At 39.8% G+C, this 19,254-nt stretch overlaps 1 protein-coding gene and 1 pseudogene across 2 annotated transcripts in view; one reads left to right on the top strand and one right to left on the bottom strand.

Annotated features, from left to right (window-relative positions):
- DNAH7 (dynein axonemal heavy chain 7) overlaps positions 1–19,254 on the top strand; it is a 368,896-nt gene that overhangs the window by 315,543 nt on the left and 34,099 nt on the right. Inside the window, exons 48-51 of the mRNA XM_082262147.1 lie at positions 2,804–2,941; positions 12,663–12,893; positions 14,714–14,866; positions 17,432–17,609. Of these exons, the coding sequence (XP_082118273.1) occupies positions 2,804–2,941; positions 12,663–12,893; positions 14,714–14,866; positions 17,432–17,609 (700 nt within the window). The remainder of the gene's footprint in view (positions 1–2,803; positions 2,942–12,662; positions 12,894–14,713; positions 14,867–17,431; positions 17,610–19,254) is intronic.
- On the bottom strand, positions 16,440–16,896 carry LOC309559033 (protein FAM136A-like; annotated as a pseudogene). Its single transcript has one exon. The product of its transcript is annotated as a protein FAM136A-like (transcript).

Genomic DNA, 19,254 nt, shown 5'->3' with positions numbered 1-19,254 from the left:
ACACTAGGTGCCTTACGCATATTTAAATATTTTTCTATCTTGCAGCCAGTGGGAGTGTAACTTGTAGAGGTGATGCCTGGTGTTTTTTGGAATAGACAAGCAGAGGGTAGTATAATAATAATATTAATAATAATAATATATTATAGTATAGTATATATTAGTGATCGACCGATTATCAGCAAACCGATATATCGAGGGCCGATATGCTGCACTTTCCCCGGGTCTCCATCTGCACTGCCGCTGTCTGACCAGGTCTCCATTTCTTTGAATTCTGCGCCGAGTACCCGGAAGTGATGTCATGAATTCAAAAAACTTACAGCATTCCAAACAGCCAAACTTGGCATTTTGAATGCTTTTAAGTGCAGAGGAGGGGTTTGGGGTCTTTTAGACCCCCAGATCCCTACACCACAGTACCTGTAGACAAAAAATAAAATATCGGCAGATATCGATATCCGATGACCAAAATATCGGTATCGGCCGTAAAAAAACGATATCGGTCGATCAATAGTATATATAATATATATATATCCTGAAGACACCATACGGTGAAATGCATTGATGTCCGCCTGTCTACACTTCCTTACTAACTAGTGACATCACTTCTGGCGGCTCCGTGGAACACACGTGAGCCAACTTTTTGTAGCGTTTAGAGAGGGGTGAGCGCATTTCATGGTTGAGGAAAGGGGATGCGATTGATATGCGATCTGACCTGGCGCTGGTCAGTTCACATTCTATGTATGCCTAACTATTAATGTGTGTGTGGTGGCAATTTATTATTTATTAAAACAGTGTTGCACTATTATGGGTGTCTCTGTTTTACCTCCATATAATCAACATCGGCCACCTGAGAGGGAATAGGAAGGTGCAGACCCAACCAGGTGTTCTGATTGCTGACAAGGCTGTATGGTCCCTGGGACCTGGGGCTTCTGGTGAGCAGATTTGAGTCTTATCACGAGGTGGAGCACTTAAATCAAAATAAGAAGGCACGATGTGGGTGACAGCATTTATTGAGCACCAATTTATTCCAATTAAGAAGACTTCTTTGTAAATGGACTATGAATGCTTCACATTTATTGATTTCTGCTGGTTATATAGCATTAGGATGTGCTATCTTGCCTAGTGTGGTCAGCTTGAAAAAAAGAAAGCCTGGAGACTGACAGGATCACCAAGTATTTCACACAAAAGTAGCTTACACCGAATACTTTTTAACACAAGTACATGGTACAGCAGGCATATAAAAGTGAAAACGAAAATGATGGAGTAACATATTCTTTAAAGCAATAGGCTTTTTTAGCCAGGTCTTAAGCAGTGTAAATAGAATAATTATTCTTAGGCAGCTCTCCCAGGAGTGGTGGCCAAAAGTTGGCTCTTTGTTCAAGAAGAGACTGAGAGTACAAGGAGGAAAACATCAAAAACAGAATGTGTAAAGTCCTAATTTGATTTCACTTAGACTCTTGTATCGTAAAAAGCCAATTAATTTCAGGGGTTTAAAGGGTTACCCTTCATCAGGGTTTGGTAGGGGTGAACAAACATGCAACTGTAATTATGACATTGGAGGGATCCTGAGGGGCGATTAGTATGATCATTTTAGAAACTATTTAACCTTAAAGCGATTGTAAAGGTTATTTAAAAAACAAAAACAAACATGTCTATACTTACCTGCTCTGTGCAATGGAACTGGACAGAGCAGCTGCGAACCTCCTCTTCTCCGGTTCCTTGCCAATGCTTCCCATGGGGGCACTTGTACGCGCTCCCGAGCTGCTCTGCTGCGTCCATTGACGCAGACATCGAGACTTGGCCCCCGCCCCCCCATTCTCTCATCACTGGCTTTGATGGACAGCAGTGGAAGCCAATGGCTCCCGATGCACCAGCAAAGCCAGCGAGACCCTGAAGTGAGGGAGAGAAGAGCTGCAGATGTGCACAGTGCTGGATCGAATGAGGGCTCAGGTAAGTAAAAGGGGGAGGGGGTGAATTTTGATTCCTAAATATTTTTTACCTTAATGCAAAGAATGCCTCAAGGTAAAAATGTTTAGGCTTTAGAACCACTGTAAGAAAAATACCAACTGGGCTAAAGAAAAACTATTTTGCTTGACCTGTCCTTAGCATCAGTAGATAGTAATCTAATATACTGTACATTGTTGTGTCTTCCTCTTCACCAACAATTCTAAAATTACTCAACGTTTGAACTTGAGGAACATGTCTTCTTTTCTAATCTAGTTACCTGTGTAACAAGATCAGCAACTGTCAAGGTGGAATGAAACTTAGCCCTACAGATTAATTTTTATTGATTGATATTTCATCAAAGTAAAAGTTGTGTCTTGCATGCCCTGTGAAAGAATTACATCTCCAACTCTTTTCGAAAACAAACATCTTCAATATTTTGGTTATTTGGGTTACAGTACTTTGCATTGTATTTAAGAACCTAACTTGTAATTTTCTCTTTAGAACCTGTAACTAAAGAAATATTGGTAGTGCCCTTATATATTTAATGGATTCAATTAAGTTATGATTTATAGTCAGTGATGGGATCATCTTACTATTGATAGTATTAAATCTTTTAATTGTAATCCAAGTTCAGAAAAATGCAGTGCAAGGAGATTGTCTCTCATTTTCTTTTTTCAGTAAATTGCAGATCATCATGTGTCATTGTCATGTCCTGAAGAGTTATTTTCATATAGAAAGCTGTAGATGAAGATAACGTGAACACGATAATGGATTTTAGGCAGTTTTAGGCTCATAAATATAAATTGGAACTATAGCCCAGACCCCTTTTTTTCTAACAGCTCATCGTTTAATTTTTCAGTACAACCATTACATTGAATATACAAAGACCCTTCCACTGAACCCTTCCCCTGAGATTTTTGGGATGAATGCTAATGCTGATATTACCAAGGATCAATCAGAAACACAGCAGCTATTTGACAACGTCCTTCTAACACAGGTACGATGCTAAAAAGGTGCATCCGAAAATGGAATAGGTTTCATTTAAAATGCACATGCAAACTTTTTTGTTCAATATTTTATGTGTATAGCATAAACAAATCCTGCATCACCTTATAGTGTACAAGGAAACATTCCCACTAGTCACTAGTGCTCTAAAATGGCCCTTCCATAGTCATACACACAAGCCCACCTGGCATACCCTTTAAGTTCTTTTGTGTGAGAAAACACGAGCCTCTGCAGGAGAACCCACACAGACACAGGATGGACTCATAAACTCCTTGCAGATAGTGCACCTTCTTTAAATTGTTAGACTGTAGTGTCAATCAATACAGTGGGTACGGAAAGTATTCAGACCCCCTTAAATTTTTCACTCTTTGTTATATTGCAGCCATTTGCTAAAATCATTTAGGTTCATTCTTCTTCCTCATGAATGTACACATAGCACCCCATACTGACAGAAAAACACAGAATTGTTGACATTGTTGCAGATTTATTAAAAAAGAAAAACTGAAATATCACATGGTCCTAAGTATTCAGACCCTTTGCTGTGACACTCATATATTTAACTCAGGTGCTTTCCATTTCTTCTGATCATCCTTGAGATGGTTCTACACCTTCATTTGAGTCCAGCTGTGTTTGATTATACTGATTGGACTTGATTAGGAAAGCCACACACCTGTCTATATAAGACCTTCCAGATCACAATGCATGTCAGAGCAAATGAGAATCACGAGGTCAAAGGAACTGCCTGAAGAGCTCAGAGACAGAATTGTGGCAAGGCACAGATCTGGCCAAGGTTACAAAAAGATTTCTGCTGCACTTAAGGTTCCTAAGAGCACAGTAGCCTCCATAATCCTCAAATGGAAGACGTTTGGGATGACCAGAACCCTTCCTAGAGCTGGCCGTCCGGCCAAACTGAGCTATCGGGGGGAGAAGAGCCTTGGTGAGAGAGGTAAAGAAGAACCCAAAGATCACTGTGGCTGAGCTCCAGAGATGCAGTCAGGAGATGGGAGAAAGTTGTAGAAAGTCAACCATCACTGCAGCCCTCCACCAGTCGGAGCTTTATGGCAGAGTGGCCCGACGGAAGCCTCTCCTCAGTGTAAGACACATGAAAGTCCGCATGGAGTTTGCTAAAAAGCACCTGAAGGACTCCAAGATGGTGAGAAATAAGATTCTCTGGTCTGATGAGACCAAAATAGAACTTTTTGGCCTTAATTCTAAGGGGTATATGTGGAGAAAACCAGGCACTGCTCATCACCTGTCCAATACAGTCCCAACAGTGAAGCATGGTGGTGGCAGCATCATGCTGTGGGGTGTTTTTCAGCTGCAGGGACAGGACGACTGGTTGCAATCGAGGGAAAGATGAATGCGGCCAAGTACAGGGATATCATGGACAAAAACCTTCTCCAGAGTGCTCTGGACCTCAGACTGGGCCGAAGGTTTACCTTCCAACAAGACAATGACCCTAAGCACACAGCTAAAATAACGAAGGAGTGACTTCACAACAACTCCGTGACTGTTCTTGAATGGCCCAGCCAGAGCCCTGACTTAAACCCAATTGAGCATCTCTGGAGAGACCTAAAAATGGCTGTCCACCAACGTTTACCATCCAACCTGACAGAACTGGAGAGGATCTGCAAGGAGGAATGGCAGAGGATCCCCAAATCCAGGTGTGAAAGACTTGTTGCATCTTTCCCAAAAAGACTCCTGGCTGTATTAGATCAAAAGGGGGCTTCTACTAAATACTGAGCAAAGGGTCTGAATACTTAGGACCATGTGATATTTCCGTTTTTCTTTTTTAATAAATCTGCAACAATGTCGACAACAAATGGCTGCAATATAACAAAGAGTGAAAAATTTAAGGGGGTCTGAATACTTTCCGTACCCACTGTATGTCACACTACTGCCTACTATAGATTGCTAGTCAAAATGAATTTCCCTGCTTTGCTGAAAGTTTACAGTTCTAATAATCTATGTCACATAGGGGGAAATTTACGAAAATCAGAGTATCTGGTTCAGTTGTGTATGGTAGTGTATCAGCTTCTAATTTCAGCTTTTTTAATTAAGCTTGACAATAAAACCTGGAAGCTGATTGGTTTCTCTGCAGAGCTACTCCAGATTTTGCACTCTCCAATTTTAGTAAATCGCCCCCATAGTATGCATATGCTGTGTTCTGAAATATGTACTTCTTTACATATGTATGTACTGTATGAACAAGTAAAGAGAGGTAAGAGGTGGTGCTGTACATTTAGATAAACAAGTATGCTGTTGTACTCTTGCATCCCTAATGAATATTTTGTGCTCTGTATTTTGCCATATGCTGCCTTCTGGGTAGCAAAAACCTTTTTTAAACTGTTATTTACACCTGTCCCTCTAAATGGTTTGTTTGAGCCAAGCTCCACCAAATGCCTTATTTCTATTATGACCACTGTGGGCCTTGTATCACCCTGTAGTAGCATCAGCTACATAAAGTAAGCGGTGCTGTATTCCACAATGGTATGGGAGACCTCCTGCCTGCTGTCAGCAAAAAACTGTGCTGGTCTGTATGCTTTTAGGTCATTCAGAAGAAGCCTTGTATTTTTATCAATGAATTCAAGGCTTTGATTGGCTGAGGTGCAGAGGTAGACAAATAGCATCACAATCTCCACCTCAGCAAATCAGGGAATGCCTTGTATTCACTAATAAATATACAAGGCTTCTGAATAGCTTAAAAGTTTTGCTGACAGCAGATGGCTGAGAAGCATTCAGGCTGACTCCATTTTGTTCCAGCAGCAGACGTGAAGTTGCCCGTACTGTTGTGGAACACAGCGCTGCTTACTGTATGTAGCTGATACTGTAGCTGTATATAGCACTTACTAACTGAAATTGTTTCTTTGGGCCAGCTTGACCCAAATAAACTATTTAACCACTTTACCACTGGAGGATTTTGCTGTCTTACGTCTGGGCCACTTTTTGCGATTCGGCACTGTGCGACTTTAACTGACAATTGCGCGGTCATGCAACGCCGTACCCAAACGAAATTTACATCCTTTTTTTCCCCACAAACAGAGCTTTCTTTTGGTGTTATTTGATCACCTGTGCGATTTTTACTTTTTGCGCTATAAACAAAAAATCGCAACAATTTTGAAAAAATAACAATATTTTTCACATTTTTTTCATATGAAATTCCCCCCCAAAAAAATTTAAAAATCAAATTTTTTTATCATTTTAGGCCAATTTGTTTTCTGCTACATATTTTTGGTAAAAAAAATCGCAATAAGCGTATTTTGTTGGTTTGCGCAAAAGTTATTGCGTTTACTAACTAAGGGAAAGATTTCTGTTGTTTTTGATGTTTTTTTTTTTTTACGAGTAATGGCGGCGATCTGCGATTTTTTTTTGCGGGACTGCGACATTGCGGCGGACAGATCGGACCCTTGACTGACATTTTTGACACTTTTGGGGGTACCAGTGACATTACTACAGTAATCAGTGCTATAAATATGCACTGTTACTGTAAAAATGACACTGTTCCCTGCCCTGGGGTTAATTTTTATTGGTGATCAAGGGGTTAATGTATGCCTGGTGTTTACTAAGGGGGAGGGGACTGAGTGACACAGGGACAGATCACAGGTTCAGCTATACTGAACCCTGCAATCTGACCCTGCCTGTCACTTAGGAGATCCGCCCGCTTTGTTTACACAAGCGGACGGATCTCCACACTCGATTCCCCGACGATCGGGGAAGAGCGGCGGTGATCACCTCCGCTCCTCCCCTGGCCCGACTCCCGCTGTGACTGAATACAGCGGGAGCGAGCCTCCGGCGGTGCGCGCACGCCGCCGAGAGAGGGGAATGTCTGGCGAAGTAGGTCTACGTCGCCAGACGTTATCGAGCCACTTTGCCGCAGTAGAGCTCTAGTGAGCAGCGGTAAAGTGGTTAAAGAGACAGAAAATGTGAAATCCAGCTTTATCCAGGTTCACATCGGTGCAGGTAAGGAATGTATGCATAATCGCATGTGTTCCCCACCCACAGGCAACACATGCTGCTCTGTAGCAGACGCATGGGGGCACATCAGAAAACATGGCGCATTTTCACTTGCTTCGCTGCAGCACCATGTGGTTCTGTGTGGTGTGTTTTTAAGAAAGGGTTGGGGATTTCTTCACCCACATTTCTTGCATTCATTTGAATGGGCTGCTGTGCCCATGGAAACATGCACAGATGTGAACCTACCCTTAAAATAATTCTATGCTTTGCCTATGCAGATTTAAATGCAGATTTTTACAGATGCATAGGAATATCTGCCGTATAGGCATACATAGAGATGAAATCCTTTTTCTTCCAAAGGAAAGATCGGGGATGTAGATATTGATCCAAACAAATCTGCTGTTGACGTTGTAATTTTCCTGCCCCCACTAACTCCCAGGGGGCAGCAGTATCATGTGTGTCTCTGGTGCGGAAGTGCCTCCGTCTACTTAAGTATTTCTGCTGACCATGAAAGATGCATAATCTACCTAACCATACCTGTAATACGACAAAGATGTAAACCACTATTGCTGCCTGTCTTTGGCTGGCTTCAGTAGAGTATTTCTAAAGCCTGGACTCAAATCAAACAAATAAAAGTTAGAGAAAAGTCCAAATTCAGTATCTCTGTACTTGTTTCAGGTATTGAAGGCATTCACATCAGTATGACAACTAAGCAGATAATATTTTCAAAAGGAGCAATGGGAAGCCTTCATATTTCTTTCATGAGAGGTTTCCTTCATATTTCACCCCACCTAATCTAATTTTAGTGATAAAAATGTATCCAGATAAAAATATTATAGAGAAATATAGGGTATATTTTTTGAGTCAGTTAACAGAAACAGTACATTTGCAGTTGTAGAATTTGGTACCCTAAAAATGCAGACATGAAGCAAATCAGACCTCAGGAATCCTATAAAAATGGAAAAAGCCATGTAGTAGATGTCTACCTGTTTATGGAATCTTTGTATATTAAAGCTAAGCTCCATGGGACAAAAAATATTTTCCTTGTGGTACTCCATTCTCACTGCAAGGTTTAACTGTTTACTATACCTAGGGGATGATCAGAAAGCTGTTATACTTGCCTTGTGTTAATGTGCATTATGCAGTATGATAATGTGCATTGTGTTAGTGCAGCCTATCAGTTTGAATGTTCTGCCTAACACACAAAAATACACCTAAAAGTGTACATAGTATTTCTGGGAGAGCGCTGCAATGCATGTTAGTGTATTATATTGCTTTGTGCTGCACAGCAATGTACATCTGTTGACAAAGTGCCCTTGGGGTACCATTTAAAATGAATAGCACTGCATCATGCTAAAGCATGTAACATGAAATATATGGCCATTTCATGTATCCTAGAGTGAAATAAATAAACTTAATCTTTTTTGAAAGTAACTTTTTACTTTATTTTTTTTTCTTCCAGACTGATAGCAGTGTAAGTAAAATGTATATATGACTTCAATACATGTGCATGTACTTCTGGGATTCTTTTTTCTTCCTGTAGTAAATGATCTCATTAACAGTGGGGTATCTTAAGACTATGGGAGATGGGGCTTTTATATATAAATAATAAAAATAAAAATATCCTGTTGGTCTGATAATTTTATATATGATACCTCTTGTCCAGGAATAAGCATGAACAATGTGGCTGCTGTTTAAAGGCCTTCTTTGTACATGTTGTCTTTCATCTGCAAAGCATCCCATGCATAAAAGCTGAATTCCAGGTAGAAATAGCACGTATTAATGCAGGTCTGGATTTATTAAAGGCCAATTGAAACTTTAGTTAGACTGCCTGTCCATTTCCATCAAATCTAATCCACTGGATGGATAAAGAATGGAGGAATGGAGAAATGGATCCCTATCCGTCTGTTTTTGGCAGACCGGACCACATGCTCGTGGGTGTCAGCGGACACATGTCTGCTGACATCCACCACTCCATAGAGAGCTGTGGATAGTCCACTCGTATGAAAGGGGCCTTAATACTAAGTAAATGTATTTCTAAATGCAAACTGTAACTACCAGCATTAGTTTTGGTATTCAGCCTTGTGTAATCCCCTGTACTACACAGGTCAAACATATAAGGGGAAGCAGGACACAAAGCTAATCAGTTATGCTGCAGTACTAGCAAGAATTTAGGGGAGAGATGGCAGAGACATGGACTGATCAGTGGCTACTTTTTCTTTCATTGTCCATTCACAGGCTGGAGGAGGTACAATATTTGTAAGTGGTACTCATCTGCAGTGGAGAAATATCAGGTCTCCTGCTTCGTCAGATAGGGGTGTGTTGTGCAGCATAGCTGTTGAAATCTAAAAACTGCATGGACAGTAATACAAATCCATCGGCAAGTAAAAAATCTCCCACATGTGTTTCATGTGTGCATTTATGTGTTTGCCTGGAGTTCAGCTTTAAACAACAATAAGCAGAGAGTCTGTAGAGAGTGCCAATGCTATATAAAGCAAACCTAATATTACAAAATTCTCTAGGTTCTTTGGTTGCTCATGAGATACTTTGCATTACTGGACATAGAGGACTTTTTTCTTAGTGTAATAACCACTTTATAAAAGACACTTTCCAATTGTTGTGTCATGTCTCAAGTAATCACAATGTAAAAGACAGCAATGTTTGACCCGACTTCAAAGTGGACCTAGAAGCAAAAACATATACATGGTGGAGACCATGTGTTAAATGAATGGTCATGAAAGAGAAGCATGGAATCCAGAGTTGCTTATATCTAATGAAGGGGGGCTGCACTCCTATAATGAATATATGTGGCAGCTTCTACCACCAACAAGTAACCTTAATGATTTTTGCCTTAATAATAAGGTGAGCCTCACTGTCTCTAACATTGTGTATACTCCTTTAAACCTTGATGGACTTTGGGCACCTTGTGTATTGTTAATGTGCTAGTAGCAAACATTTTTACACTTCGGTTTTGTTGGATGTACTTTCAGGTATGTAGAGTTTGACGAATTTGGAAATTTTATTTTCTGCTGCAAAACTGAAGGCATATGTTAAAGCGGAGTTCCAGCCTCCTAAAAAAAAAATGTAAAAGACAAATAATGTAGCTGCTCCCTTTTAATATAAGGACACTTACCTGTCCAGGGATCCCACAATGTCTGCCCCCGAAGCCTATTTATCCATCAGCTCAGGTGCAGGTGCTGGCATTGTAACTAAGGGAAACCGGCAGTGAAGCCTTCAGGCTTCACAGCCGGTTTCCTACTGCACATGTGCGAGGCACCCTGCGCTGTCTGAATGGCCCCGTCATCTTCTTGGACACACAAGTCCCAGAAGGCAGCAGGGGGCAGGAGAAGGGGGCGATGCATATCTGGAGATGACTTACCTCGCCGCTGTGGTGTGGGACAGAAGCCCGGCTGGAAAAACAAAAAAAAAAAGGAAAAATGCCTAAAAAAAAAAGGATATCCAAATACGAGGGGGGAGGTTGGGTGCTCGATTGGATTACACCTAGTTTTATTTTAGCCCGGAACTCCGCTTTAATTATTTGCCCTTGTGCATAGATCAACCGGGCGGGGGGAATATTTTTTTTTTTTTCAACTAAAGTAAAAATTAATATTGACAGGCTGTTCACTGTTATATTAACAGTTTTTTTTTTCACAAAAAATAGTTCTATGTTCTTTATTTGTTCACTAGCAAAAAAAGTGCCTGATTGCTAAATGTTAAAAAAATGCATGGCTTTTTTTTCTCCCCAACAAACTATCTGTTCAGAGCCAGTGCTCCCGTAAAAGCCTTTGTACGTTTTTTTTTTTTTTTTTTCCATAGCACTGTTGATAACCTAATGGGATGCACTAAATAACCATAGACATGATATGACATGAGAACATGATGTGACATGATATGACATGAGAACATGATGTGACATGATATGACATGAGAACATGATGTGATATGATAGCTTGTAGTCTGCAGTCAGATCATGCAATGTTCTTATGTCCATGGGGAATGCCTGACCCCACTTAGCACATGTAGCAGGGAATATAGTTTAGGTAGAAAATTCAGGAAACCTCTGCCATTGCTGGTTATATTCTCCCCCTCACTCCCCTTAACAGTCACTCTAGACACAAAATATTACATATATTATAAAAACCTTTTTTTTTTAGCTCTATTCAATATATATATATATATATATATATATATATATATATATATATATATATATATAAACTGTGTTCCTAGAATTATTTCTCTGACTCCACTGTTCATGGCAATATACCTCACATGTGATTTTTTTTCTTTTTTTTAACACTTTAATTCATTTTTTTTAAATTTAACTTGTTCGGTATGTGATAGTATGGGCAATTATTGTATTGTAAAAGTGACCAGGTGGCTCTATATGAAAGTCAGCTGAAAATTTCAATGCCAAGCTCAAAGCTGAGTGAGCTTTTTTTTTAACAACTTGACTATAAGGAACGTTTAGAAATGTACCTTGGTAGACAAGGGGTTAATGTATGCACTATTAGCATCAATTCACAGGCGGCATTACTGCACACATCAGATAAATTTACTGCATGCATGTGATGTTGTGCAAGTTCATTGTTATTTTTAATTTTAGGTATATGGATTGTACAGTGATCATTGCACTTTGCTCCCTAAAATACTGCTAGCTTCAGGCACTTAATAACTGTAATATTTAATGAGGTGCTTATTGAGGAGAGGTGGAAAAGGTACTTATTCCTGAGGATTCATTTCATGGTGAAAAATAGTTCCAGGCTAATGCAATTTTAATTTTTTTGGTAAACTGAACATCTTTGATATGAAAACAATTATTAGAGAAATAAATAACAAGAAGTGCAATGACTATTGTGGCTTTGTGTATTGAGGTAATTGTCAGAAAAGCATCTGAATCATTATCCAAATGTAGGACGTTTTATATATTTAGAATATACTATAGTACATTATAGGTGGCTATGATAATGAATCAAAACAATTTTTTATGAGAAGTAAAACAAGCCAGACAGACACAGGCACAGCAACCAATGATACTGCGGCTTGTACGACAGCATCCTAGCAACCAGTGATGCCATATTTCTATGTGTCATTGGTTGCTAGGACAAAGGCAAAAGGGGTTGTTTAGCGTCATTAGTTGTTATGGTGCCGGCAGTTGTGTATACAGGGTAACCTTACTGAGCTGCAATGAGGTCAGGGTTTCCCCACCAATGTGGTTGCTTCTCTTTGGCTCATTGGTGGCACGCCCCTGAATGTAGTTCTAAATTGGATTTGCATAGAGGGGTGTAGAAACTATTTCTCACAGCAGGCACAGCTTTGATTGGCCATGCTGGTTGCCACCACTGTTGCACTTTACTGCACTTGTAAACATGCACAGTAGGTCACGTCAGTTTAGTGGTAAATGCAAAAGATCCTCCATGACAGACAGGTAAGGTTCTGAAGTACTTGGTTATGTGAAATAGAACACACAACCAAGCAGAGATTTTTTGGTAGCATCTCTGTGCTGGTCTGTTGCGTGTGCTTGTGAATTTGACTAGTAATGTGGGACATTATAGGTGGGCATTAAAGTCGTAGCTCTTTCCAAAATTTGCATCATATAGGCTCATATAGGTTTAGCGAATCCATTGCCTGTGTAAGTTATCCAGCAGTAATTTAAACCCTAGAAAAATCATATTTAGAAGGAGCTTTTTATGCTAATAAAATTCGATTTCAAATACATGTAAGTATGTATAATAAATTATTATATTTGGTTAATGCAGTCACGCAGTTCAGGAGGAGGAGGAAAATCATCAGATGAGGCAGTTTATGAAGTTTCGGCAGACATCCTGAGTAAACTCCCTACAAATTTTGACACGGAAGCTGCAATGAGACGTTATCCGACCACTTACACCCAAAGTATGAATACAGTGTTGGTCCAAGAGATGGGACGATTCAATAAATTACTAATCACTATTAGAGATTCTTGTATCAATATACAGAAAGCAATAAAGGTATGTAGGTTACATTCATAACTGTAATGCATTTCTGTGTTTGAATTGCACATCATACATGGACATCTTGGGTATATAATATAGACTGTAGCAGGGAACAATTTGTATAATTCCGACTGGTTACAATCCGAAAACCTAAATGTTACATTATGACTGTGTGAACCAGCTAGCTATAAAGCATTTGTTGTAACTTAGAAATGGAGACCAACTAGATTAACTTTGGTACAATCAGCCTGCCCATACTACATGGATCAAATTTCAGCCGGTTCAGCAAGGACCGCTGAGATTCGATCCATGTATGGGCAGGCTGATTGTACCCAAGTCAAGCCATCGATCGACTTAGGTACAACAAGCATGTTGGATTTCTAGTATGCGATTATTTCCAGTGGCCGCTAGCAATAATCACTGTGTTCTCCTTGCAGGGTGGCTCTCCGTTGAACCATCTATGGCCAGCTTAATGCTAATTATCCCCCTAGTCCTTCTGGACTAATTCACAAGTCCTTTGTTTAAAGCTTCCTTACCTAAAATAATTTTTAACGATGGTCAGACCCAGTGAACCCTCGAGGATCAGGAATGGGCCCTATTTCAAGTGTTCCTATTATGTCTTTTATGGTGGCTTGAAATTCATTTAAACCTTATTTATACATTTTAGCATTGTTAGTACTGCAACTAGTGCTGCAATTAAGTTGTATTTATCACAAAAGTGGAATTATTAGTAATAGGCTAATTAAATAAACAGGTGGATTTATGGCTAAAGTTTCAGCATGTGCACAAAATGCTTTTTAAAGTAGTATCTCAGATTTTTTTTTCTTTTGGGTCTGGGTTCTCTCTAATGAATATGATTTCAGGTTGTCAGGCTGTTCTAGTTTTATGATAATTAAAGCGGATATTCAGCCTCAAAGTAATCACCCCTCCTCCCCCCCCCTCCTCCTCTGGTCCTTTGCATTTTTTTTCTTCTATTTTAGTTACCTTTGTTTTTTAAGTAAAGTGTTCGGGCCTTCTACCCCCTCCCCCTGCACATCACTCGCTCAGGCAAATGACCTGCGATATACTCCCTTTGCCTCCTGGCATATGCATGTCACATATCCCAAGAGGTAAAGCCTTTCAATCATTAAGGGAGAAGGGGCAGACCTAGTGGCACATCATTGGGAGGTGCGCGGCTGAATCTGGAAGAGATGGCAGCTTCCAGATGACATCTCAGCCAGACAACGCTTGTATCTGAATTGTAAAGACACCAATTGGTAGGCAGGAGTTTAAAAAAAAATTGGGAGGGGGGGCTGAAGATCCGTTTTTAGGTCTGTTTCAGTGTTTTGTTGTTCTTTATTTTTAATGAATAGCCTTTATTACTTCTGAACTCCAGGCAAACAACTAAATACACAGATGAAATACATTTATGGGAGCTGTTTTTACAGACTGCTGAGCTCATCTCTTGGTCATTCTGCTCTTTCCTCCTATCCGCATTCTCTTTGCACTAGTGAATGCACAACTGATTGGTTCAATGTGCTGCTTCTCCCTCCCTTTTCGTGAGCTGATGAGAGGCTGATGCCATGTCAAATTGAGGCACTTACACTGCTTGCCTTTAAAAGACAAATTGAGTGATGTATTAAAGACTACAGAGCTGCATTCACTTGTGTCCATTTACATCTGCCTGGGGTTCAGCTTTAAGAATATATTTGTCACTTCATAGCATAAGGGTTTGCAGTTAGATTTCCTTGTGAATGCAAAGATGCTATTTTTTTTTAGCCAAGGGGAATGTGCCTGTACTCTTGTTTATAACCAATCTTCAACAATTTTTGTAAATTGGTGGCTGTTTCAATCAGGGTTTGGTGGTTATGTCTGCGGATCTGGAAGAAGTCGTTATGAGCATACTAAAAGGAAAGATTCCTGGAATGTGGATGAAGAAATCGTATCCAAGCCTCAAACCTCTTGGCAGTTATGTTAATGATTTTCTTGCGAGACTAAAATTTCTACAGGTAAGAGAATTAACATCAACACTTCTTGATTACAGACAAAAACATAAGCTAATTTTAATTACACCAGCCTTCTAGCCTAATTACAGGACAAATATACTTTACAGAAAGTTTGCTTTGAAATGGTTTTCTAACTGGAAAAAAAAAATCAACAACAAAATAAAGACAATTATTAGGCTGCCCATGTTTAGACCTGATATTTGTCACATTGGTGTTGGGGCAAGCCAGATAGTTTTCAAATAGGAACTTGAAAATGATTAAATGATCGGTGGTTGAGTGGTACCTTACCACTGTGTGTGCTCACTATAAAGTCCTACATACTATATGTAGCATTATAGTAACCCACACTTACTGGCAATGTATAGTATATTAAAGTCCCACTTGGACCTTCAGCTGCATACCTCAATAGTCAGCTAGAGTCTGTCTTAAAAAGTCACTTGAGAGCCACATAATATTTATGGGGACATGTCACTGCTCACAGTGCCATCCTTTGATGCATACAAACAAGTTTACATGCTCATTCTTTTTTTTTTAGGTCACTTTGCTTTAAGTAACATGGTAGCAGTCTTTAGCAGTTTCTATTAATGTGGCAGAGGAATTTCAGCACAGTTGGCCGCAGTCTGATTTCCAGGGAAAGGCCCAAGCCTTGAAGATTTGTTTTCTGGAAATGTTTGGCCTGGAAATGTCAGTACTTGTGTTGAAGTAGGAACTGTCTATTGCAGGGGTCTCCAAACTATGGCCCTCCAGTTGTTTAGGAACTACAATTCCCATCATGCCTAATCATGTCTGTGGATGTCAGAGTTTTACAATGCCTCATGGGATGTGTAGTCCTGCAACAGCTAGAGGGTCATAGTTTGGAGATCCCTGGTCTATTGTAAACAAAATATAAAGAAGCCGTTTATTGTCTATTCCAAAACTTACAAAGGCTTTTGATTGTTAAGAGATAAGGTCAGATCACATTATAATTGGTTGAGATAAAATACAACTGTATGCCTAACAAGCAAGGTCCTGGCTTTATGCCTCCTAATAACATCATGGACCCCTGGGCAAAGTAATGCACTGGGGCCCCTACAAGCCTGCCCAAATTACGCACCTACTCTCAAGAATTAATATATAAAAAGTTGATAGATTTGAACATATATTTCTTAGTACTTTTTATTTTTTGTTTTGTTTTTTGTGCATATAATGTATTACTTCCACTGGATATTTTTTTTTTTCAAATACATCACATTACATCACACAATGCATTCATCAAGACCCCAAATTATGAATTTCTTTTGCTTTTTTGTGGTCATTCTTACATCATTGGTATTTGAGCTTTTCTGGGGAAATCACTTTGATTACTCTGAGCTTTCATAATTTCTAAAAATATGTCAGCACACCCAGAGGTATGTATTTAAACATTGAGGAGGTAAAAATCCATAAAAGACTGGCTGTTAGCTTGGTCCCTGAGCTGGAGGAAGATGTTCCCTATCAGATAAAGGAGGTTTTAGTCCCCATCTATCTGCATTCCTCGGCTGTCTCAGAACAGTGTTGCCGCTGCCCACTCCAGCAGGGAGGTTGGCTGGAACAAACATTTCCAGATCCTAAGATGTTTTCTTGTCAGCCTCAATTTAAAGCCTCCTTTAGTTTCTTGGTCATACTGGGGATGAGGTTCATGTGTTCTTCTGCGCATTTTATCACACAGCTCTTCAACTGAGTCTTCACTTTTGCTTCTTTGTTGCCAGAATCAAAGGAGTCCTTAGCTTTGTCATTGCAGTGCATAGTGAACCGACCAAGGTGATCCTGAAACTTCTCAAGTTCACTGGTGACCAGACTTTGTGCCTGAGCAAGTGGCATGTGTCAGCGCTCTATACAGTTGTGCACATTCTGCATAGAAGCATTTTCATTATCACAGCACTTAGCGCTACACCGAAACATTTTCCCCTGCATTTTCCTTATGTTCTCCCTCTCCAGGTTCTTCACCATCCCATCCACTGCATTCTGTAGCCGGGCCTTAGCTTCCTCTGCCATCTCTCCACTTCAGCAGCATGCGCTCCTCTTAGTACTTTTAATAACATTGATTTTAAAACATGCCACAAGAAAACATGCCATAAATCAAAGACTAATCAACACAAATATGCAAACAATATGAGAATGTCTGTTGAAGCAAAGACAACTTTAAGGGAGAACTCTATGTGTATAACAAATATAAAATTTAGTCTATAAAGCATAACTCTGGTGCAAGGCCCATTTTCCCAGATAGTCAGTGTAATGGTACTTTAAGGGCCCATGTCACATCAGCAAATCAGCAAGGTCCTTGCTGTCTCTAGGAATACTCTGCCAACAGCTTCCTTGAACACGGTTGCAGTTTCTAGCGGTGTCTTATCTGTGATCTCTAAAGGTGGCCTATGCCTAGACTCCCTTCTACATTATTGTATTATACATTATTTTTGTTATTTATGCCTTATTTTACATAAATGACTGACACTTGACAGCATGAACGTGTACATTTCCGTGTACGCATTATATACCAACAAAAATATAAGATTACCAAATCTGTGTACTCTGTTTTTTTTGTTAATACAGGATTGGTATGAAAATGGAACTCCCCCCATGTTTTGGCTGTCAGGCTTTTTCTTCACACAGGCATTCCTGACAGGTGCCCAGCAAAATTATGCTCGCAAATACACAATCCCAATTGACCTGCTGGGCTTTGACTTTGAAGTTTTAGAAGATAAAGAATACAAACATGCACCCGAGGATGGTAAGTCATTCCTGCATTTAATTATTTGTGAGTACAGGATAAAAGCTTTAAAACTTGCTGGCTGACTTTTCAAGAACTTTAACGCATACTGTAGGTATTATGTATGAAGTGTCTGACTGCAGAATGTTTGGTACTTCCCTTCTAGCAACCAATATGCTCTTTCTTTTGCTCCTGCCAGGACTGTGTATTATTTAAAAAAAAATAAAAAAAGTGGGTTTATTCTGTAAGTTACAGAATAAACCCATATACACTTCTCAGTTTGAAATCCAGAGAGAAAAAGGTAATCAACAATTTTATGTACAGTTTGGGTGTAATTACAGGTGTCCTCATACCTGTAGAAAGTATAGAGCAGGTCAAGGCTTGTGTTATTGTTCACAACAAGTGATGGAAATTTACATGGCCTTTCCACTTTTGTTTATTTTTTTATTATTTTATGGCCCCAGCAACCCTGCATATCCAAAAATGAAACCTTTTGATCTCGATGGGGAGTATGTGAAATCAACAAAATGACAGATGCTTAGCAGAATCTGTCATTTGACAAGATATATATCATGGCCTATTCAGACTATAACACAATTCAATTTATGAACCTTTTTTTCATTAAAAGAGAAGTGTGGGAATGGAAAAAAAAACCCATACAGACTGAGAAGTAAGCAATCACAAAACCACTGATCACTCGGTTTTTCGGTGTGCTTTGAGCAGAGAACAGTGACTGTCATTCACAGCTCTATGCCCTGCTGGGGTGGAGGCGGGAACAAAGGACTCAAGTTCTCAGTGGAGCACTGAGAGGCTAAGTCATCTGCCAATCATACATCCAGGTGGATCCCAACATTATTGTTGGGAACCTTCCTGGGCTTGGAGTGGCTCTGTGACGTTAGCTGACAGCAGCTTTATACCTGCTGTCAGCTGATTCTGGGTCACAGGAGAGCACAAGTAAGTACACTCCTCTGACCCACAAGAGAACTATGGTCAAAAAAGCCTTGGCCATACTTCTTATTTATAGCAGTGCTCTGCTAAGCACTACTTGTATTTAAAATATCAGAGAAAAAAATAAGAAAAAAAAGAAACTAAAAACGTTTCCATTAGCCCCCTTTCACACAGGTGTTTTCATAAGGTCCTTAGGTCAATATTTTAGGTGGACCTGATCGGAAAGTTCATGAAACCATATGGACAAGTGGATGTAAACGGACTTGTGTCCATTTACACCTGCTTACCCCTGGGTCCGTCCAGGTCCATTAAAAAAAAAAAAAAAACTGAAAAAGACAGCAACCTTTTCCATTTTTGAGAGCCTGATGTAAATGGAGTCTGTTTACACTGGGCCCATAGAGGTGACAGGGATCCACTAGTTTCCACCAGGCAGAAACTTAACAGGCATACATGTGACATCCATCCTGTTTGGCTCTGATCAACAGAGAATCTGCTCAAAGATCATGTGCTGATTGGAACAGACTCCACGCCGTGTAAAAGGAGCCTAACTGCTCCAGATTCCTGATGTTTTTTGCATCGTCCTGCAACTGAAAATAAAACACAGTAAAACAGACTGCAATAACTGACTTCCTGTTTCACATGTCTGACAACTTAAACTTGATGATTAAACAATTGATGCCAATGGTCACAAACCTCTGGCTTTTTTTGCTCCTGTGCT

Source organism: Pelophylax lessonae (genome assembly GCF_965119305.1).
Source record: "Pelophylax lessonae genome assembly, chromosome: 6".
In the NCBI taxonomy this organism is placed as follows: Eukaryota; Metazoa; Chordata; class Amphibia; order Anura; family Ranidae; genus Pelophylax; species Pelophylax lessonae.
Note: the sequence above shows the minus strand (reverse complement) of the source record. Positions and strands in the feature narration are given on the sequence as shown.